The 24566-nt window shown below is 33.8% G+C and overlaps 1 protein-coding gene across 50 annotated transcripts in view; it reads right to left on the minus strand.

The window, feature by feature from the left end:
* LOC579853 overlaps positions 1–24566 on the minus strand; it is a 194299-nt gene that overhangs the window by 71980 nt on the left and 97753 nt on the right. For 38 of the 50 annotated variants that reach the window (XM_030988688.1, XM_030988699.1, XM_030988712.1 and 35 more), the window contains 25 exons: positions 24113–24226; positions 23177–23290; positions 22208–22321; positions 21238–21351; positions 20298–20411; positions 19329–19442; positions 18359–18472; positions 17419–17532; positions 16451–16564; positions 15511–15624; positions 14541–14654; positions 13601–13714; positions 11376–11489; positions 10525–10737; positions 9806–9919; positions 8877–8990; positions 7948–8061; positions 7019–7132; positions 6090–6203; positions 5186–5299; positions 4258–4371; positions 3329–3442; positions 2401–2514; positions 1473–1586; positions 545–658 (listed from right to left, as the gene is read on the minus strand). In XM_030988688.1, the coding sequence (XP_030844548.1) occupies positions 545–658; positions 1473–1586; positions 2401–2514; positions 3329–3442; positions 4258–4371; positions 5186–5299; positions 6090–6203; positions 7019–7132; positions 7948–8061; positions 8877–8990; positions 9806–9919; positions 10525–10737; positions 11376–11489; positions 13601–13714; positions 14541–14654; positions 15511–15624; positions 16451–16564; positions 17419–17532; positions 18359–18472; positions 19329–19442; positions 20298–20411; positions 21238–21351; positions 22208–22321; positions 23177–23290; positions 24113–24226 (2949 nt within the window). The remainder of the gene's footprint in view (positions 1–544; positions 659–1472; positions 1587–2400; positions 2515–3328; positions 3443–4257; positions 4372–5185; positions 5300–6089; positions 6204–7018; positions 7133–7947; positions 8062–8876; positions 8991–9805; positions 9920–10524; positions 10738–11375; positions 11490–13600; positions 13715–14540; positions 14655–15510; positions 15625–16450; positions 16565–17418; positions 17533–18358; positions 18473–19328; positions 19443–20297; positions 20412–21237; positions 21352–22207; positions 22322–23176; positions 23291–24112; positions 24227–24566) is intronic. The other 12 variants (XM_030988701.1, XM_030988703.1, XM_030988689.1 and 9 more) reach the window with 12 other exon arrangements.

The following is a 24566-nucleotide window of genomic DNA, read 5'->3' on the forward strand; positions in this document are numbered from 1 at the left end:
GAAAAAATCTCATCGTCCCACAAAACGTAGTGCCAATAATGAAAATGTCACTAAAACAAATATCTTTCATTTGGGCTTGAAATGCATTTGAAAAAGGTGGCGGAAATGACATAAGAAAGTCTGATTTTTAAGACATCTCAGCCCCAAAGGTTGAATCGCTATAATCATGAAGAATCACACCAGCCTATTCATATCCAAAAATAAATCATAATTATGAGAGATCGTTATGGTAATCACTATATCAAATTTGCTCTTGAAAGTACCATGAACTCCCATTTTCCATGTGTCTACTAAAAATCATGAAAAGTGTAGTTTTTAACATTACTTCACCAAAAGGTGAAACATACTCGCATCTTTTGTCAGAACTTTCTCTCCTGTTGACGGTCATTCAAGAAAAACTCCAAGGTTTTCCTCACCAATGAATGCATGTTCTTTCTTTCTATTTCCTTGTTTGCTCTTTATCTATAATGTTTTGATGAACAAGGAGTAATTGTTTGATATAAAAAGTGTAGGTGTTTAAATTGCCCTTGACTCTATATCTTACCTGTTCCACACGTAGGCCCAGTATGGCCAGGATTGCAGGCACAAGTAAACATGTTCACTCCGTCACTACAAATTCCTCCATTCTCACAAGGATCGGGCGAACAATCGTTGATATCTATGCAAATTGAGTTCCAAAGACAATAAATGGGATAAAAAGGATGAGTAAATAATGTCCCTTTTGAAATATTTATCTTTATTTAGCGGTGAACAGCTAAAAAGAAGTCAAAACTTGCATTCTATTTACAAATAATGACAGTTCAAGGATAAATTCCTTCATTTGAAAATCTGTTAATACATAATTCAAGTTAATTAAATGAACTTAATATCTTTTTGGAAGTTAGCATCTTTTTTCAAAAACATGGCCTTAGAAAGAAAATATTTTTTTGAAAAAATCTCATCGTCCCACAAAAAGTAGTGCCAATAATGAAAATGTCACTAAAACAAATTTCTTTCATTTGGGCGTGAAATGCATTTGAAAATGGTGGCGGAAATGACATGGGATAGTCTGATTTTGAAGACACCTCAGCACCAAAGGTTGAATCGCTATAATCATGATGAATCACACCAGCCTATTCATATCCAAAAATAAATCATAATTATGAGAGATCGTTGTGGTAATCACTATATCAAATTTGCTCTTGAAAGTACCATGCACTCCCATTTTCCATGTGTCTACTCAAAATCATGAAGATTGTAGTTTATATCATAACTTCACCAAAAGGTGAAACACCCTCGCATCTTTTGTCTGGTCTTTCTCTCCTGTTGACTGTCAATCAAGAAAAACTCCAAGGTTATCCTCACCAATGACTCCATGTTTCTTTCTTTCTATTTCCTTGTTTGCTCTTTATCTATAATGTTTTGATGAACAAGGAGCAATTGTTTGATATAAAAAGTGTAGGTGTGTAATTTGCTTTGACTCTATATCTTACCTGTTCCACACGTAGGCCCAGTATGGCCAGGATTGCAGGCACAAGTAAACATGTTCACTCCGTCACTACAAATTCCTCCATTCTCACAAGGATCGGGCGAACAATCGTTGATATCTATGCAAATTGAGTTCCAAAGACAATAAATGGGATAAAAAGGATGAGTAAATAATGTCCCTTTTGAAATATTTATCTTTATTTAGCGGTGAACAGCTAAAAAGAAGTCAAAACTTGCATTTTATATACAAATAATGACAGTTCAAGGATAAATTCCTTCATTTGAAAATCTGTTAATACATAATTCAAGTTAATTAAATGAACTTAATATCTTTTTGGAAGTTAGCATCTTTTTTCAAAAACATGGCCTTAGAAAGAAAATATTTTTTTGAAAAAATCTCATCGTCCCACAAAACGTAGTGCCAATAATGAAAATGTCACTAAAACAAATTTCTTTCATTTGGGCGTGAAATGCATTTGAAAATGGTGGCGGAAATGACATGGGATAGTCTGATTTTGAAGACACCTCAGCACCAAAGGTTGAATCGCTATAATCATGATGAATCACACCAGCCTATTCATATCCAAAAATAAATCATAATTATGAGAGATCGTTGTGGTAATCACTATATCAAATTTGCTCTTGAAAGTACCATGCACTCCCATTTTCCATGTGTCTACTCAAAATCATGAAGATTGTAGTTTATATCATAACTTCACCAAAAGGTGAAACACCCTCGCATCTTTTGTCTGGTCTTTCTCTCCTGTTGACTGTCAATCAAGAAAAACTCCAAGGTTATCCTCACCAATGACTCCATGTTTCTTTCTTTCTATTTCCTTGTTTGCTCTTTATCTATAATGTTTTGATGAACAAGGAGCAATTGTTTGATATAAAAAGTGTAGGTGTGTAATTTGCTTTGACTCTATATCTTACCTGTTCCACACGTAGGCCCAGTATGGCCAGGATTGCAGGCACAAGTAAACATGTTCACTCCGTCACTACAAATTCCTCCATTCTCACAAGGATCGGGCGAACAATCGTTGATATCTATGCAAATTGAGTTCCAAAGACAATAAATGGGATAAAAAGGATGAGTAAATAATGTCCCTTTTGAAATATTTATCTTTATTTAGCGGTGAACAGCTAAAAAGAAGTCAAAACTTGCATTTTATATACAAATAATGACAGTTCAAGGATAAATTCCTTCATTTGAAAATCTGTTAATACATAATTCAAGTTAATTAAATGAACTTAATATCTTTTTGGAAGTTAGCATCTTTTTTCAAAAACATGGCCTTAGAAAGAAAATATTTTTTTGAAAAAATCTCATCGTCCCACAAAACGTAGTGCCAATAATGAAAATGTCACTAAAACAAATTTCTTTCATTTGGGCGTGAAATGCATTTGAAAATGGTGGCGGAAATGACATGGGATAGTCTGATTTTGAAGACACCTCAGCACCAAAGGTTGAATCGAAATAATCATGATGAATCACACCAGTCTGTTCATATCCAAAAATAAATCATAATTATGAGAGATCGTTGTGGTAATCACTATATCAAATTTGCTCTTGAAAGTACCATGCACTCCCATTTTCCATGTGTCTACTCAAAATCATGAAGATTGTAGTTTATATCATAACTTCACCAAAAGGTGAAACACCCTCGCATCTTTTGTCTGGTCTTTCTCTCCTGTTGACTGTCAATCAAGAAAAACTCCAAGGTTATCCTCACCAATGACTCCATGTTTCTTTCTTTCTATTTCCTTGTTTGCTCTTTATCTATAATGTTTTGATGAACAAGGAGCAATTGTTTGATATAAAAAGTGTAGGTGTGTAATTTGCTTTGACTCTATATCTTACCTGTTCCACACGTAGCCCCAGTATATCCAGGATTGCAGGCACAAATAAACGTGTTCACTCCATCACTGCAAATTCCTCCATTTTCACAAGGATCGGGAGAACAATCGTTGATATCTATGCAAATCGAGTTCCAAAGACAATAAATGGGATAAAAGGGATGAGTAAATAATGTCCCTTTTGACACATTTATCTTCATTTGGCGGTGAACAGGTAAAAAGAAGTCAAAAATTTGCATTCTATATACACATAATGACAGTTCAAGGATAAATTCCTTCATTTGAAAATCTGTTAATACATAATTCAAGTTAATTAAATGAACTTAATATCTCTTTGGAAGTTAGCATCTTTTTTCAAAAACATGGCCTTAGAAAGAAAATATTTTTTTGAAAAAATCTCATCGTCCCACAAAACGTAGTGCCAATAATGAAAATGTCACTAAAACAAATTTCTTTCATTTGGGCTTGAAATGCATTTGAAAAAGGTGGCGGAAATGACATAAGAAAGTCTGATTTTTAAGACATCTCAGCCCTAAAGGTTGAATCGCTATAATCATGAAGAATCACACCAGCCTATTCATATCCAAAAATAAATCATAATTATGAGAGATCGTTATGGTAATCACTATATCAAATTTGCTCTTGAAAGTACCATGAACTCCCATTTTCCATGTGTCTACTAAAAATCATGAAAAGTGTAGTTTATATCATTACTTCACCAAAAGGTGAAACATACTCGCATCTTTTGTCAGAACTTTCTCTCCTGTTGACGGTCATTCAAGAAAAACTCCAAGGTTTTCCTCACCAATGAATGCATGTTCTTTCTTTCTATTTCCTTGTTTGCTCTTTATCTATAATGTTTTGATGAACAAGGAGCAATTGTTTGATATAAAAAGTGTAGGTGTTTAAATTGCCCTTGACTCTATATCTTACCTGTTCCACACGTAGGCCCAGTATGGCCAGGATTGCAGGCACAAGTAAACATGTTCACTCCGTCACTACAAATTCCTCCATTCTCACAAGGATCGGGCGAACAATCGTTGATATCTATGCAAATTGAGTTCCAAAGACAATAAATGGGATAAAAAGGATGAGTAAATAATGTCCCTTTTGAAATATTTATCTTTATTAAGCGGTGAACAGCTAAAAAGAAGTCAAAACTTGCATTCTATATACAAATAATGACAGTTCAAGGATAAATTCCTTCATTTGAAAATCTGTTAATACATAATTCAAGTTAAGTAAATGAACTTAATATCTCTTTGGAAGTTAGCATCTTTTTTCAAAAACATGGCCTTAGAAAGAAAATATTTTTTTGAAAAAATCTCATCGTCCCACAAAACGTAGTGCCAATAATGAAAATGTCACTAAAACAAATTTCTTTCATTTGGGCTTGAAATGCATTTGAAAAAGGTGGCGGAAATGACATAAGAAAGTCTGATTTTTAAGACATCTCAGCCCCAAAGGTTGAATCGCTATAATCATGAAGAATCACACCAGCCTATTCATATCCAAAAATAAATCATAATTATGAGAGATCGTTATGGTAATCACTATATCAAATTTGCTCTTGAAAGTACCATGAACTCCCATTTTCCATGTGTCTACTAAAAATCATGAAAAGTGTAGTTTATAACATTACTTCACCAAAAGGTGAAACATACTCGCATCTTTTGTCAGAACTTTCTCTCCTGTTGACGGTCATTCAAGAAAAACTCCAAGGTTTTCCTCACCAATGAATGCATGTTCTTTCTTTCTATTTCCTTGTTTGCTCTTTATCTATAATGTTTTGATGAACAAGGAGCAATTGTTTGATATAAAAAGTGTAGGTGTTTAAATTGCCCTTGACTCTATATCTTACCTGTTCCACACGTAGGCCCAGTATGGCCAGGATTGCAGGCACAAGTAAACATGTTCACTCCGTCACTACAAATTCCTCCATTCTCACAAGGATCGGGCGAACAATCGTTGATATCTATGCAAATTGAGTTCCAAAGACAATAAATGGGATAAAAAGGATGAGTAAATAATGTCCCTTTTGAAATATTTATCTTTATTTAGCGGTGAACAGCTAAAAAGAAGTCAAAACTTGCATTCTATATACAAATAATGACAGTTCAAGAATAAATTCCTTTATTTGAAAATTTGTTTATACATAATTCAAGTTTAGTAAATAAACTTAATATCTCTTTGGAAGTTAGCATCTTTTTTCAAAAACATGGCCTTAGAAAGAAGATAACGTAGTGTGTCCATGCCAGTTAAGAAATGTCACAATAACAAATTTCTTTCATTTGGGCGTGAAATGCATTTGAAAATTGTGGCGGAAATGACATGGGATAGTCTGATTTTTAAGACAGCTCAGCACCAAAAGTTGAATTGCTATAATCATGAAGAATCACACCAGTCTTATTATATCCTAAAACAAATCATAAGTATGAGAGATCGTTGTGGTAATTACTATATCAAATTCTCTCTTCAAAGTACCCTGCACTCCCATTTCTCATGTGTCTACTCGAAATCATGAAGAGTGTAGTTTATATCATTACTGCATCAAAAGGTGAAACACCCTCGCATCTTTTGTCTGTACTTTCACTCCTGTTGACTGTCAATCAAGAAAAACTCCAAGTTTTTCCTGATCAATGACTGCATGTTTCTTTCTTTCTGTTTCCTAGTTTGCTCTTTATCTATAATGTTTTGATGAACAAGGAACAATTGTTTGATATAAAAAGTGTAGGTGTGTAATTTGCTTTGACTCTATATCTTACCTGTTCCACACGTAGGCCCAGTATAGCCAGGATTGCAGGCACAAGTAAAGGTGTTTACTCCGTCACTGCAAATTCCTCCATTCTCACAAGGATCGGGAGAACAATCGTTGATATCTATGCAAATTGAGTTCCAAAGACAATAAATGGGATAAAAGGGATGAGTATATAATGTTCCTTTTGACATATTTATTTTCATTTGGCGGTACACAGGTAAAAAGAAGTAAAAACTTGCATTCTAAATACAAATAATGACAGTTCAAGGATAAATTCCTTCATTTGAAAATATGTTAATACATTATTCAAATTAAGTAAATGAACTTAATATCTCTTTGAAAGTTAGCATCTTTTTTTCGAAAACATGGCCTAAGAAAGAAAATATTTTTTTGAAAAAAATCTCATCGTCCCACAAAACGTAGTGCCAAACATGAACATGCCACTAAAACAAATTTCTTTCATTTGGGCGTGTAATGCATTTGAAAATGGTGGCGAAAATGACATGGGATAGTCTGATTTTGAAGACATCTCAGCACCAAAGGTTGAATCGTTATAATCATGATGAAACACACCAGTCTATTCATATCCAAAAATAAATCATAATTATGAGAGATCGTTGTGGTGATCACTAAATTAATTTGCTCTTAAAAGTACCATGCACTTCCATTTTCCATGTGTCTATTCAAAATTATGAAAAGTGCAGTTTATATCATAACTTCACCAAAAGGTGAAACACCCTCGCATTATTTGTCTCTACTTTCTCTCCTGTTGACTGTCATTAAAGAAAAACTCCAAGGTTTTCCTTACCAATGAATGCATGTTTCTTTCTTTCTATTTCCTTGTTTGCTCTTTATCTATAATGTTTTGATGAACAAGGAGCAATTGTTTGATATAAAGAGTGTAGGTGTGTAATTTGCTTTGACTGTATATCTTACCTGTTCCACACGTAGGCCCAGTATAGCCAGGATTGCAGGCACAGGTAAAGGTGTTCACTCCATCACTGCAAGTTCCTCCATTCTCACAAGGATCGGGCGAACAATCGTTGATATCTATGCAAATTGAGTTTCAAAGACAATTAATGGGATAAAAGGGATGAGTATATAATGTTCCTTTTGACATATTTATTTTCATTTGGCGGTATACAGGTAAAAAGAAGTAAGAACTTGCATTATAAATACAAATAATGACAGTTCAAGGACAAATTCCTTCATTTGAAAATCTGTTAATACATAATTCAAGTTAAGTAAATGAACTAAATATCTCTTTGGAAGTTAGCATCTTCTTTCAAAAACATGGCCTTAGAAAAAGAAAAAAAATTGAAAAAATCTCATCGTCCCACAAAACATAGTGCCGAACATGAAAATGTCACTAAAACAAATTTCTTTCATTTGGGCGTGAAATGCATTTGAAAATGGTGGCGGAAATGAAATGGGATAGTTTGATCTTTAAGACACCTCAGCACCACAAAGGTTGAATTGCTATAATCATGATGAATCACACCAGTCTTATTATATCCTAAAACAAATCATAAGTATGAGAGATCGTTGTGGTAATCACTATATCAAATTTGCTCTTGAAAGTACCATGCACTCCCATTTCTCATGTGTCTACTCGAAATCATGAAGAGTGTAGTTTATATTATTACTGCACCAAAAGGTGAAACATCCTGGCAACTTTTGTCTGTACTTTCTTTCCTGTTGATTGTCAATCAAGAAAAACTCCAAGGTTTTCCTCACCAATGACTCCATGTTTCTTTCTTTCTATTTCCTTGTTTGCTCTTTATCTATAATGTTTTGATGAACAAGGAGCAATTGTTTGATATAAAACGTGTAGGTGTGTAAATTGCTTTGACTCTATATCTTACCTGTTCCACACGTTGGCCCAGTATGGCCAGGATTGCAGGCACAGGTAAAGGTGTTCACTCCGTCACTGCAAATTCCTCCATTCTCACAAGGATCAGGAGAACAATCGTTGATAGCTATGCAAATTGAGTTCCAAAGACAATAAATGGGATAAAAGGGATGAGTAAAATATGTCCCTTTTGACACATTTATCTTCATTTGGCGGTATACAGGTAAAAAGCAGTCAAATCTTGAATTCTAAATACAAATAATGACAGTTCAAGGATAAATTCATTCATTTGAAAATCTGTTAATACATTATTCAAATTAAGTAAATGAACTTAATATCTCTTTGAAAGTTAGCATCTTTTTTTCGAAAACATGGCCTAAGAAAGAAAATATTTTTTTGAAAAAAATCTCATCGTCCCACAAAACGTAGTGCCAAACATGAACATGCCACTAAAACAAATTTCTTTCATTTGGGCGTGTAATGCATTTGAAAATGGTGGCGAAAATGACATGGGATAGTCTGATTTTGAAGACATCTCAGCACCAAAGGTTGAATCGTTATAATCATGATGAAACACACCAGTCTATTCATATCCAAAAATAAATCATAATTATGAGAGATCGTTGTGGTGATCACTAAATTAATTTGCTCTTAAAAGTACCATGCACTTCCATTTTCCATGTGTCTATTCAAAATTATGAAAAGTGCAGTTTATATCATAACTTCACCAAAAGGTGAAACACCCTCGCATTATTTGTCTCTACTTTCTCTCCTGTTGACTGTCAATAAAGAAAAACTCCAAGGTTTTCCTTACCAATGAATGCATGTTTCTTTCTTTCTATTTCCTTGTTTGCTCTTTATCTATAATGTTTTGATGAACAAGGAGCAATTGTTTGATATAAAGAGTGTAGGTGTGTAATTTGCTTTGACTGTATATCTTACCTGTTCCACACGTAGGCCCAGTATAGCCAGGATTGCAGGCACAGGTAAAGGTGTTCACTCCATCACTGCAAGTTCCTCCATTCTCACAAGGATCGGGCGAACAATCGTTGATATCTATGCAAATTGAGTTTCAAAGACAATTAATGGGATAAAAGGGATGAGTATATAATGTTCCTTTTGACATATTTATTTTCATTTGGCGGTATACAGGTAAAAAGAAGTAAGAACTTGCATTATAAATACAAATAATGACAGTTCAAGGACAAATTCCTTCATTTGAAAATCTGTTAATACATAATTCAAGTTAAGTAAATGAACTAAATATCTCTTTGGAAGTTAGCATCTTCTTTCAAAAACATGGCCTTAGAAAGAAAAAAAAAATTGAAAAAATCTCATCGTCCCACAAAACATAGTGCCAAACATGAAAATGTCACTAAAACAAATTTCTTTCATTTGGGCGTGAAATGCATTTGAAAATGGTGGCGGAAATGAAATGGGATAGTCTGATCTTTAAGACACCTCAGCACCACAAAGGTTGAATTGCTATAATCATGATGAATCACACCAGTCTTATTATATCCTAAAACAAATCATAAGTATGAGAGATCGTTGTGGTAATCACTATATCAAATTTGCTCTTGAAAGTACCATGCACTCCCATTTCTCATGTGTCTACTCGAAATCATGAAGAGTGTAGTTTATATTATTACTGCACCAAAAGGTGAAACATCCTGGCAACTTTTGTCTGTACTTTCTTTCCTGTTGATTGTCAATCAAGAAAAACTCCAAGGTTTTCTTCACCAATGACTCCATGTTTCTTTCTTTCTATTTCCTTGTTTGCTCTTTATCTATAATGTTTTGATGAACAAGGAGCAATTGTTTGATATAAAACGTGTAGGTGTGTAAATTGCTTTGACTCTATATCTTACCTGTTCCACACGTTGGCCCAGTATGGCCAGGATTGCAGGCACAGGTAAAGGTGTTCACTCCGTCACTGCAAATTCCTCCATTCTCACAAGGATCAGGAGAACAATCGTTGATAGCTATGCAAATTGAGTTCCAAAGACAATAAATGGGATAAAAGGGATGAGTAAAATATGTCCCTTTTGACACATTTATCTTCATTTGGCGGTATACAGGTAAAAAGCAGTCAAATCTTGAATTCTAAATACAAATAATGACAGTTCAAGGATAAATTCATTCATTTGAAAATCTGTTAATACATTATTCAAATTAAGTAAATGAACTTAATATCTCTTTGGAAGTTAGCATCTTTTTTTTCAAAAATATGGCTTTAGAAAGAAAATATATTTTGAAAAAATCTCATCGTCCCACAAAACGTAATGTGCCCAAGCCAGACATGAAAATGTCACTGAAACAAATTTATTTGATTTGGGCGTGAAATGGACGTGAAAATGGACGCGGAAATGGCATGGGATGGTCTGATCTACAGGACACCTCAGCACCAAAAGTTGAATTTTTGGAAACTTGGATTACTTGCAAAACTTGTGAAAGTTTGTGAACAAAACATTTCTGGCTTACACGACAATTCAAATCCCCCCTTTAAACAAAGAAATGAGTTATTCAAATTAGCATTGATCTTATGGCTACTCCTTCCTGGTCGATCGAGTGAAAAGAATGTACTTACGATCGCAGTCTGCACGAGCACCATGGACTTCGCTGTCGGGGAGGACGGCTCCAGTCTCGGGGTCCGCACACCAACAGTAAGTACCATTGCCCTTGTAACACTGCTCCATGGCATAGAATCCATCTTGAGTACATTGTGGGATAAACACATTCTCCGTTTCACCTCTTTCTTCCAGCCTTATTCGTCTTTCAGTCTCACATGGTCGAGGATCAGCTGTAAATATCAAACCATTCAGGATGAAGAGTTTAAAGAGAAAACTAGATGGAACTTCGACTGCGCGCAGTCGAAAATGATGCCTCCGCCATAGAGCAATTTTAAAAACCAAAAAAGGAAGAAAATTTTCAAATTCAAGTTCAATTGTAATCGATTACAGGTTCTCACTCTCAGAATATCGTGATTACAAGCGATTTCTCATATACATATATAACCCTTTGATCTTTGACCTCATGACACTAAAATCTACTCAGTTCATTAGCTGTGCAAGATGTCCTGAGTTAAATAGTAATCCATCAACATCTAATCAGCTCTTTGGCTCTGCAAGTAACATACATGACCTAAGTTTTGCAGGAATCCATCAATCGGTTCTTTAGATAACGCGATCACGAGCTGTTTTTGCATACATAATGAACCCTGTGACCTTTGACCTTTGAACTCGTGACTCCAGAATCTAATCACTTCATCGGCTCTGCAAGATACAAACATGACTAAAGTTTAGCAGGAATCCATCAATCGGTTCTTCAGATAACGCGATAACGTGAACGGACAACCCGAAAATAAAACGCCTCCGGTTACTTCATAACAGAGGCATACAAAAGTGTAAGTATGTAATCTGCTTTGACTCTATATCTTACCTGTTCCACATGTAGGCCCAGTATAGCCAGGATCGCAGGCACAAGTAAAGGTGTTTACTCCATCAATACAAATTCCTCCATTCTCACAAGGATCAAGAGAACAATCGTTGATATCTATGCAAATTGAGTTCCAAAGACAATAAATGGGATAAAAGGGATAAGTAAATAATGTCCCTTTTGACATATTCATCTTCATTTGGCGGTGAACAGGTAAAAAGAACTCCAAACTTGCATTCTAAATAAAAATAATGACAGTTCAAGGATAAATTCCCTCATTTGAAAATCTATTAATAGTGTGTCCATGCCAGACATGAAAATGTCACTACAACAAATAACTCTAATTTGGGCGTGAAATGAATGTGAAAATAGACGCGAAAATGGCATAGAATAGACTGATCTACAGGACACCTCAGCACCAAAAGTTAAATTGCTATAATCATGATGAATTACACCAGTCTTATCAAATCCTAAAACAAATCATAATTATCAGAGATCGCTGTGGTAATCGAGACCTTGGTGTTTTAATCGACAAAAATCTTACATTTCAGCAGCATATTAAAAACGTTTGCAAATCCGCATCTTTTGGAATCTTCAAAATTTGGAAAATGAGGAAACTGCTTGACCGACCCACAACTGCAAAATTAACCCATGCTTTTGTATCCTCCCACCTTGATTATTGTAATTCATGTTTTTCTGGCCTTCCTCATTCATACTTACTTCCACTCCAAAGAATTCAGAATACTGCTGCAAGACTTGTTACTCTCTGGAGAAAATTTGAGCACATAACCCCAATATTGCGTTCTCTCCATTGGCTTCCCATACACTATCGTACAACATTTAAAGTTCTTCTTCTGGAATACAAAATTCTCCATGGCCAAGCCCCTAAATATCTTTCATATTTGATTTCCTTACGTTTTTCTAGTTCTCTAAGACCTCTTCGATCATCATCAACCTTGCAGTTAACCCTTGGACCTCGTTCTGTTACAAAATATGGCGATCGAGCTTTTTCAGTAAATGCCCCTATCCTTTGGAATAAATTACCAGCGCATATTCATAATACTCATTCTCTTGACCAGTTTAAGTTCTTACTGAAAACGCACCTTTTTAATTCATGAATGCTATTATGCAGTTGTGAGTCGGTCAAAGGAAGTGCACACCATCTTATTCTTTGTTTGTTTGATATTTTGTTTGATTCATGTTTGACCTTATGTTTGTTTGACCTTATGTTTGATCGCATTTTTATTTGTGTTATTATATATGTGTGATTTATTGAATAAAGAACATATTTATATTTGTAGTGTGTATTACAAGTTTTAGTTGGTAATTTTAAGTCAATGGTGCGCTTAGAAACACCTGTATTAAGCGCCTAATAAATGTTATAAATATTATATATATTAATCACTATATCAAATTTGCTCTTAAATGTACCATGCACTCCCCATTTTCATGTGTCTACTCAAAACCATAAAGAGTGTAGTTTATATCATTACTGCACCAAAAGGTGAAACACCCTCGCATCTTTTGTCTGTACTTTCTCTCCTGTTGACTGTCAATCAAGAAAAACTCCAAGGATTTCCTCACCAATGAATGCATGTTTCTTTCTTTCTATTTCCTTGTTTGCTCGTTATCTATAATATTGAAAATATCTCATCATCCCACAAAACGTAGTGTGTCTTTGCCAATTAAGAAAATGTCACTAAAACAAATTTCTTTCATTTGGGTAAAAAAAGAATTTTAAAATGGACGCAGAAATGGCATGGGATAGTCTGATCTTCAAGACACCTCAGCACCAAAATTTGTATCGCTATAATCATGATGGATCACACTAGTCTAATCATATACTAAAACAAATCATAATTATCAGAGATTGTTGTTTTAAAACAAATCATAATTATCAGACATCGTTGTGGTAATCACTATATCAAATTTGCTCTTGAAAATACCATGCACTCCCGTTTTTCATGTGTATACACGAAATTTAGAAAAGGGTAGTTTATTTCATTACTGCACCAAAAGTTGAAACACCCTCGCATCTTTTGTCTGTACGTTCACTCCTGTTGACTGCCAATCAAGAAAAATCTCCGAGGTTTTCATCACAAATGACTGCATGTTTCTTTCTTTCTATTTCCTTGTCTGCTTTTTATCTATAATGTTTTGACGAACACGGAGCAATTGTTTGATATAAAAAGTGTAGGTTTGTAATCTGCTTTGACTCTATATCTTACCTGTTCCACACGTAGGCCCAGTATATCCAGGATCGCAGGTACAAGTAAAGGTGTTCACACCATCACTGCAAATTCCTCCATTTTCACAAGGATCGGGAGAACAATCGTTGATATCTGTGCAAATTGAGTTCCAAAGACAATTAATGGGATAAAAAGAATGAGAAAATAATGTCTCTTTTGACATATTTATCTTCATTTGGCAGTGAACAGGTAAACAGAATTCAAAACTTGCATTCTTAATATAAATAATGACAGTTCAGGGATAAATTCTCTCATTTGAGAATCTATTAATACATAATTCAAATTAAGTAAATGAACTAAATATATTTTGGAATTCATCATCTTTTTTTAAAAACATGGCCTTAGAAATAAAAATATATTTTGAAAATATCTCATCATCCCACAAAATGTAGTGTGTCTTTGCCAATTAAGAAAATGTCACTAAAACAAATTTCTTTCATTTGGGCGAAAAATGAATTTTAAAATGGACGCAGAAATGGCATGGGATAGTCTGATCTTCAAGACACCTCAGCACCAAAAGTTGAATCGCTATAATCATGATGAATTACACCAGTCTTATCATATCCTAAAACAAATCATATTTATCAGAGATTGATGTGGTAATCACTAAATCAAATTTGCTCATGAAAGTACCATGCACTACCATTTTGCATGTGTCTACTCGAAATCAAGAAGGGTGTAGTTTATTTCATAACTGCACCAAAAGGTGAAACACCCTTTTTTTCTGTACTTTCACTCCTGTTGACTGCCATCTAGAAAAACCTCCAAGGTTTTTGTCACGAATAACTGCATGTTTCTTTCTTTCTATGTCCTTGTTTGCTCTTTGTTTGGTCTTTATATATAATGTTTTAATGAACAAGGAGCAATTGTTGGATATAAAAAGTGTAAGTATGTAATCTGTTTTGACTCTTTATCTTACCTGTTCCACACGTAGGCCCAGTATAGCCAGGAACGCAGGCACAAGTAAAAGTGTTCACTCCATCAGTGCAATATCCTCCATTCTCACAAGGATCAAGAGAACAATCGTTGATATCTGTGCAAATTGAGTTCCAAAGACAATAAATAGGAAAAATAGGATGAGAGAATAATGTCCCTTTTAACATATTATTTTTATTTGGCGGTGAACAGGTAAAAAAAAGTCAAAAGTTGCATTCGAAATACAAATAATGAAAGTTCAGGGATAAATTCTTTTTTTTTTTAAATCTATTAATACACAATTCAAATGAAGTAAATGAACTAAATATCTTTTAGGAAGTTAGCATCTTTTTTTCAAAAACATGGCCATAGAAAGAAAATATATTTTTTTTAAAATCTCATCGCCCCTCAAAACGTAGTGTGTCCATGCATAAAGAAAATGTCACTAAATCAAATTCCTTTCATTCGGGCATGAAATGAATTTGAAAATGGACGCAGAAATGGCCTGGGATATCCTGATCTTTAAGACACCTCAGCACCAAAAGTTGAATCGCTATTATCAGAATGAATTACACCAGTCTTATCATATCCTAAAACAAATCATATTTATCAGAGATTGTTGTTTTAAAACAAATCATAATTATCAGACATCGTTGTGGTAATCACTATATCAAATTTGCTCTTGAAAATACCATGCACTCCCGTTTTTCATGTGTATACACGAAATTTAGAAAAGGGTAGTTTATTTCATTACTGCACCAAAAGTTGAAACACCCTCGCATCTTTTGTCTGTACGTTCACTCCTGTTGACTGCCAATCAAGAAAAATCTCCGAGGTTTTCATCACAAATGACTGCATGTTTCTTTCTTTCTATTTCCTTGTCTGCTTTTTATCTATAATGTTTTGACGAACACGGAGCAATTGTTTGATATAAAAAGTGTAGGTTTGTAATCTGCTTTGACTCTATATCTTACCTGTTCCACACGTAGGCCCAGTATATCCAGGATCGCAGGTACAAGTAAAGGTGTTCACACCATCACTGCAAATTCCTCCATTTTCACAAGGATCGGGAGAACAATCGTTGATATCTGTGCAAATTGAGTTCCAAAGACAATTAATGGGATAAAAAGAATGAGAAAATAATGTCTCTTTTGACATATTTATCTTCATTTGGCAGTGAACAGGTAAACAGAATTCAAAACTTGCATTCTAAATATAAATAATGACAGTTCAGGGATAAATTCTCTCATTTGAGAATCTATTAATACATAATTCAAATTAAGTAAATGAACTAAATATATTTTGGGATTCATCATCTTTTTTTAAAAACATGGCCTTAGAAATAAAAATATATTTTGAAAATATCTCATCATCCCACAAAATGTAGTGTGTCTTTGCCAATTAAGAAAATGTCACTAAAACAAATTTCTTTCATTTGGGCGAAAAATGAATTTTAAAATGGACGCAGAAATGGCATGGGATAGTCTGATCTTCAAGACACCTCAGCACCAAAAGTTGAATCGCTATAGTCATGACGAATTACACCAGTCTTATCATATCCTAAAACGAATCATATTTATCAGAGATTGTTGTGGTAATCACTAAATCAAATTTGCTCGTGAAAGTACCATGCACTACCATGTTGCATGTGTCTACTCGAAATCAAGAAGGGTGTAGTTTATTTCATAACTGCACCAAAAGTTGAAACACCCTTTGTTCTGTACTTTCACTCTTGTTGACTGCCAATCTAGAAAAACCTCCTAGGTTTTTGTCACGAATAACTGCACGTTTCTTTCTTTCTATTTCCTTGCTTGCTCTTTGTTTGGTCTTTATATATAATGTTTTAATGAACAAGGAGCAATTGTTGGATATAAAAAGTGTAGGTATGTAATCTGTTTTGACTCTTTATCTTACCTGTTCCACACGTAGGCCCAGTATAGCCAGGAACGCAGGCACAAGTAAAAGTGTTCACTCCATCAGTGCAATATCCTCCATTTTCACAAGGATCAAGAGAACAATCGTTGATATCTGTGCAAATTGAGTTCCAAAGACAATACATGGGATAAATAGGATGAGAGAATAATGTCCCTTTTAACATGTTATTTTTATTTGGCGGTGAACAGGTAAAAAAAAGTCAAAAAGTTGCATTCGAAATAGAAATAATGAAAGTTGAGGGATAAATTCTTTTTTTTTTAAAATCTATTAATACATAATTCAAATGAAGTAAATGAACTAAATATCTTTTGGGAAGTTAGCATCTTTTTTCAAAAACATGGCCATAGAAAGAAAAGATATTTTTAAAAAATTTCATCGTCCCTCAAAACGTAGTGTGTCCATGCATAAAGAAAATGTCACTAAAACAAATTTCTTTCATTTGGGCATGAAATGAATTTGAAAATGGACGCGGAAATGGCCTGGGATAGCCTGATCTTGAAGACAACTCAGCACCAAAAGTTGAATCGCTATAATCATAATGAATTACACCAGTCTTATCATATCCTAAAACAAATCATATTTATCAGAGATTGATGTTTTAAAACAAATCATAATTATCAGACATCGTTGTGGTAATCACTATATCAAATTTGCTCTTGAAAGTACCATGCACTCCCGTTTTTCATGTGTATACTCGAAATTTAGAAAAGGGTAGTTTATTTCATTACTGCACCAAAAGTTGAAACACCCTCGCATCTTATGTCTGTACTTTCACTCCTGTTGACTGCCAATCAAGAAAAATATCCGAGGTTTTCATCACCAATGACTGCATTTTCTTTCTTTCTTTTTCCTTGTCTGCTTTTTATCTATAATGTTTTGACGAACACGGAGCAATTATTTGATATAAAAAGTGTAGGTTTGTAATCTGCTTTGACTCTATATCTTACCTGTTCCACACGTAGGCCCAGTATATCCAGGATCGCAGGTACAAGTAAAGGTGTTCACACCATCACCGCAAATTCCTCCATTTTCACAAGGATCGGGAGAACAATCGTTGATATCTGTGCAAATTGAGTTCCAAAGACAATTAATGGGATAAAAAGAATGAGAAAATAATGTCTCTTTTGACATATTTATCTTCATTTGGCAGTGAACAGGTAAACAGAAGTCAAAACTTGCATTCTAAATATAAATAATGACAGTTCAGGGATAAATTCTCTCATTTGAAAATCTATTAATACATAATTCAAATTAAGTAAATGAACTAAATATATTTTGGAATTCATCATCTTTTTTTAAAAACATGGCCTTAGAAATAAAAATATATTTTGAAAATATCTCATCATCCCACAAAATGTAGTGTGTCTTTGCCAATTAAGAAAATGTCACTAAAACAAATTTCTTTCATTTGGGCGAAAAATTAATTTTAAAATGGACGCAGAAATGGCATGGGATAGTCTGATCTTCAAGACACCTCAGCACCAAAAGTTGAATCGCTATAGTCATGACGAATTACACCAGTCTTATCATATCCTAAAACGAATCATATTTATCAGAGATTGTTGTGGTAATCACTAAATCAAATTTGCTCGTGAAAGTACCATGCACTACCATGTTGCATGTGTCTACTCGAAATAAAGAAGGGTGTAGTTTATTTCATAACTGCACCAAAAGTTGAAACACCCTTTGTTCTGTACTTTCACTCTTGTTGACTGCCAATCTAGAAAAACCTCCTAGGTTTTTGTCACGAATAACTGCACGTTTCTTTCTTTCTTTTTCCTTGCTTGCTCTTTGTTTGGTCTTTATATATAATGTTTTAATGAACAAGGAGCAATTGTTGGATATAAAAAGTGTAGGTATGTAATCTGTTTTGACTCTTTATCGTACCTGTTCCACACGTAGGCCCAGTATAGCCAGGAACGCAGGCACAAGTAAAAGTGTTCACTCCAGCAGTGCAATATCCTCCATTTTCACAAGGATCAAGAGAACAATCGTTGATATCTGTGCAAATTGAGTTCCAAAGACAATACATGGGATAAATAGGTTGAGAGAATAATGTCCCTTTTAACATGTTATTTTTATTTGGCGGTGAACAGGTAAAAAAAAGTCAAAAAGTTGCATTCGAAATAGAAATAATGAAAGTTGAGGGATAAATTCTTTTTAAAAAAAAATCTATTAATACATAATTCAAATGAAGTAAATGAACTAAATATCTTTTGGGAAGTTAGCATCTTTTTTTCAAAAACATGGCCATAAAAAGAAAAGATATTTTTAAAAAATTACATCGTCCCTCAAAACGTAGTGTGTCCATGCATAAAGAAAATGTCACTAAAACAAATTTCTTTCATTTGGGCATGAAATGAATTTGAAAAAGGACGCGGAAATGGCCTCGGATATCCTGATCTTTAAGACACCTCAGCACCAAAAGTTGAATCGCTATAATCATGATGAATTACACCAGTCTTATCATATCCTAAAACAAATCATATTTATCAGAGATTGATGTTTTAAAACAAATCATAATTATCAGACATCGTTGTGGTAATCACTATATCAAATTTGCTCTTGAAAGTACCATGCACTCCCGTTTTTCATGTGTATACTCGAAATTTAGAAAAGGGTAGTTTATTTCATTACTGCACCAAAAGTTGAAACACCCTCGCATCTTATGTCTGTACTTTCACTCCTGTTGACTGCCAATCAAGAAAAATATCCGAGGTTTTCATCACCAATGACTGCATGTTTCTTTCTTTCTATTTCCTAGTCTGCTTTTTATCTATAATGTTTTGACGACCAAGGAGTAATTGTTTGATATAAAAAGTGTAGGTTTGTAATCTGCTTTGACTCTATATCTTACCTGTTCCACACGTAGGCCCAGTATATCCAGGATCGCAGGTACAAGTAAAGGTGTTCACACCATCACTGCAAATACCTCCATTTTCACAAGGATCGGGAGAACAATCGTTGATATCTGTGCAAATTGAGTTTCAAAGACATTAAATGGGATAAAAGGAATGAGAAAATAATGTCTCTTTTGACATATTAATCTTCATTTGGCGGTGAACAGGTAAACAGAAGTAAAAACTTGCATTCTAAATTTAAATAATGACAGTTCAGGGATAAATTCTCTCATTTGAAATTCTATTAATACATAATTCAAATTAAGTAAACGAACTAAATATATTTTGGAAGTTATCATCTTTTTTTAAAAACATGGCCTTAGAAATAAAAATATATTTTGAAAATATCTCATCATCCCACAAAATGTAGTGTGTCTTTGCCAATTAAGAAAATGTCACTCAAACAAATTTCTTTCATTTGGGCGAAAAATGAATTTTAAAATGGACGCAGAAATGGCATGGGATAGTCTGATCTTGAAGACAACTCAGCATCAAAAGTTGAATCGCTATAATCATGATGAATTACACCAGTCTTATCATTTCCTAAAACAAATCATATTTATCAGAGATTGATGTTTTAAAACAAATCATAATTATCAGACATCGTTGTGGTAATCACTATATCAAATTTCCTCTTGAAAGTACCATGCACTCCCGTTTTTCATGTGTATACTCGAAATTTAGAAAAGGGTAGTTTATTTCATTACTGCACCAAAAGTTGAAACACCCTCGCATCTTATGTCTGTACTTTCACTCCTGTTGACTGCCAATCAAGAAAAATATCCGAGGTTTTCATCACCAATGACTGCATTTTCTTTCTTTCTTTTTCCTTGTCTGCTTTTTATCTATAATGTTTTGACGAACACGGAGCAATTATTTGATATAAAAAGTGTAGGTTTGTAATCTGCTTTGACTCTATATCTTACCTGTTCCACACGTAGGCCCAGTATATCCAGGATCGCAGGTACAAGTAAAGGTGTTCACACCATCACCGCAAATTCCTCCATTTTCACAAGGATCGGGAGAACAATCGTTGATATCTGTGCAAATTGAGTTCCAAAGACAATTAATGGGATAAAAAGAATGAGAAAATAATGTCTCTTTTGACATATTTATCTTCATTTGGCAGTGAACAGGTAAACAGAAGTCAAAACTTGCATTCTAAATATACATAATGACAGTTCAGGGATAAATTCTCTCATTTGAAAATCTATTAATACATAATTCAAATTAAGTAAATGAACTAAATATATTTTGGAATTCATCATCTTTTTTTAAAAACATGGCCTTAGAAATAAAAATATATTTTGAAAATATCTCATCATCCCACAAAATGTAGTGTGTCTTTGCCAATTAAGAAAATGTCACTAAAACAAATTTCTTTCATTTGGGCGAAAAATGAATTTTAAAATGGACGCAGAAATGGCATGGGATAGTCTGATCTTCAAGACACCTCAGCACCAAAAGTTGAATCGCTATAGTCATGACGAATTACACCAGTCTTATCATATCCTAAAACGAATCATATTTATCAGAGATTGTTGTGGTAATCACTAAATCAAATTTGCTCGTGAAAGTACCATGCACTACCATGTTGCATGTGTCTACTCGAAATAAAGAAGGGTGTAGTTTATTTCATAACTGCACCAAAAGTTGAAACACCCTTTGTTCTGTACTTTCACTCTTGTTGACTGCCAATCTAGAAAAACCTCCTAGGTTTTTGTCACGAATAACTGCACGTTTCTTTCTTTCTTTTTCCTTGCTTGCTCTTTGTTTGGTCTTTATATATAATGTTTTAATGAACAAGGAGCAATTGTTGGATATAAAAAGTGTAGGTATGTAATCTGTTTTGACTCTTTATCGTACCTGTTCCACACGTAGGCCCAGTATAGCCAGGAACGCAGGCACAAGTAAAAGTGTTCACTCCATCAGTGCAATATCCTCCATTTTCACAAGGATCAAGAGAACAATCGTTGATATCTGTGCAAATTGAGTTCCAAAGACAATACATGGGATAAATAGGTTGAGAGAATAATGTCCCTTTTAACATGTTATTTTTATTTGGCGGTGAACAGGTAAAAAAAAGTCAAAAAGTTGCATTCGAAATAGAAATAATGAAAGTTGAGGGATAAATTCTTTTTTTAAAAAAATCTATTAATACATAATTCAAATGAAGTAAATGAACTAAATATCTTTTGGGAAGTTAGCATCTTTTTTTCAAAAACATGGCCATAAAAAGAAAAGATATTTTTAAAAAATTACATCGTCCCTCAAAACGTAGTGTGTCCATGCATAAAGAAAATGTCACTAAAACAAATTTCTTTCATTTGGGCATGAAATGAATTTGAAAAAGGACGCGGAAATGGCCTCGGATATCCTGATCTTTAAGACACCTCAGCACCAAAAGTTGAATCGCTATAATCATGATGAATTACACCAGTCTTATCATATCCTAAAACAAATCATATTTATCAGAGATTGATGTTTTAAAACAAATCATAATTATCAGACATCGTTGTGGTAATCACTATATCAAATTTGCTCTTGAAAGTACCATGCACTCCCGTTTTTCATGTGTATACTCGAAATTTAGAAAAGGGTAGTTTATTTCATTACTGCACCAAAAGTTGAAACACCCTCGCATCTTATGTCTGTACTTTCACTCCTGTTGACTGCCAATCAAGAAAAATATCCGAGGTTTTCATCACCAATGACTGCATGTTTCTTTCTTTCTATTTCCTAGTCTGCTTTTTATCTATAATGTTTTGACGACCAAGGAGTAATTGTTTGATATAAAAAGTGTAGGTTTGTAATCTGCTTTGACTCTATATCTTACCTGTTCCACACGTAGGCCCAGTATATCCAGGATCGCAGGTACAAGTAAAGGTGTTCACACCATCACTGCAAATACCTCCATTTTCACAAGGATCGGGAGAACAATCGTTGATATCTGTGCAAATTGAGTTTCAAAGACATTAAATGGGATAAAAGGAATGAGAAAATAATGTCTCTTTTGACATATTAATCTTCATTTGGCGGTGAACAGGTAAACAGAAGTAAAAACTTGCATTCTAAATTTAAATAATGACAGTTCAGGGATAAATTCTCTCATTTGAAATTCTATTAATACATAATTCAAATTAAGTAAACGAACTAATTATATTTTGGAAGTTATCATCTTTTTTTAAAAACATGGCCTTAGAAATAAAAATATATTTTGAAAATATCTCATCATCCCACAAAATGTAGTGTGTCTTTGCCAATTAAGAAAATGTCACTCAAACAAATTTCTTTCATTTGGGCGAAAAATGAATTTTAAAATGGACGCAGAAATGGCATGGGATAGTCTGATCTTGAAGACAACTCAGCACCAAAAGTTGAATCGCTATAATCATGATGAATTACACCAGTCTTATCATTTCCTAAAACAAATCATATTTATCAGAGATTGATGTTTTAAAACAAATCATAATTATCAGACATCGTTGTGGTAATCACTATATCAAATTTCCTCTTGAAAGTACCATGCACTCCCGTTTTTCATGTGTATACTCGAAATTTAGAAAAGGGTAGTTTATTTCATTACTGCACCAAAAGTTGAAACACCCTCGCATCTTATGTCTGTACTTTCACTCCTGTTGACTGCCAATCAAGAAAAATATCCGAGGTTTTCATCACCAATGACTGCATTTTCTTTCTTTCTTTTTCCTTGTCTGCTTTTTATCTATAATGTTTTGACGAACAAGGAGTAATTGTTTGATATAAAAAGTGTAGGTTTGTAATCTGCTTTGACTCTATATCTTACCTGTTCCACACGTAGGCCCAGTATATCCAGGATCGCAGGTACAAGTAAAGGTGTTCTCACCATCACTGCAAATACTTCCATTTTCACAAGGATCGGGAGAACAATCGTTGATATCTGTGCAAATTGAGTTTCAAAGACATTAAATGGGATAAAAGGAATGAGAAAATAATGTCTCTTTTGACATATTAATCTTCATTTGGCGGTGAACAGGTAAACAGAAGTCAAAACTTGCATTCTAAATATAAATAATGACAGTTTAGGGATAAATTCTCTCATTTGAAATTCTATTAATACATAATTCAAATTAAGTAAATGAACTAAATATATTTTGGAAGTTATCATCTTTTTTTTAAAAACATGGCCTTAGAAATAAAAATATATTTTGAAAATATCTCATCATCCCACAAAATGTAGTGTGTCTTTGCCAATTAAGAAAATGTCACTAAAACAAATTTCTTTCATTTGGGCGAAAAATGAATTTTAAAATGGACGCAGAAATGGCATGGGATAGTCTGATCTTGAAGACACCTCAGCACCAAAAGTTGAATCGCTATAATCATGATGAATCACACTAGTCTAATCATATACTAAAACAAATCATAATTATCAGACATCGTTGTGGTAATCACTATATCAAATTTGCTCTTGAAAGTACCATGCACTCCCGTTTTTCATGTGTATACTCGAAATTTAGAAAAGGGTAGTTTATTTCATTACTGCACCAAAAGTTGAAACACCCTCGCATCTTTGTCTGTACTTTCACTCCTGTTGACTGCCAATCAAGAAAAATATCCGAGGTTTTTATCACCAATGACTGCATGTTTCTTTCTTTCTATTTCCTTGTCTGCTTTTTATCTAAAATGTTTCGACGAACAAGGAGCAATTGTTTGATATAAAAAGTGTAGGTTTGTAATCTGCTTTGACTCTATATCTCACCTGTTCCACACGTAGGCCCAGTATGGCCAGGATTGCAGGCACAAGTAAAGGTGTTCACACCATCACTGCAAATACCTCCATTTTCACAAGGATCAAGAGAACAATCGTCGATATCTGTGCAAATTGAGTTCCAAAGACAATTAATGGGATAAAAGGAATGAGAAAATAATGTCTTTTTTGACATATTTATCTTCATTTGGCGGTGAACAGGTAAACAGAAGTCAAAACTTGCATTCTAAATATAAATAAAGACAGTTCAGGGATAAATTCTCTCATTTGAAAATCTACATAATTCAAATTAATAATTCAAATTAAGTAAATGAACTAAATATTTTTTGGAATTCATCATTTTTTTTCAAAAACATGGCCTTAGAAATAAAAATATATTTTGAAAACATCTCATCATCCCACAAAACGTAGTGTGTCTTTGCCAATTAAGAAAATGTCACTAAAA

This window comes from Strongylocentrotus purpuratus, unplaced genomic scaffold (assembly GCF_000002235.5).
Source record: "Strongylocentrotus purpuratus isolate Spur 01 unplaced genomic scaffold, Spur_5.0 spur5_scaffold_17, whole genome shotgun sequence".
Classification (NCBI taxonomy): Eukaryota; Metazoa; Echinodermata; class Echinoidea; order Camarodonta; family Strongylocentrotidae; genus Strongylocentrotus; species Strongylocentrotus purpuratus.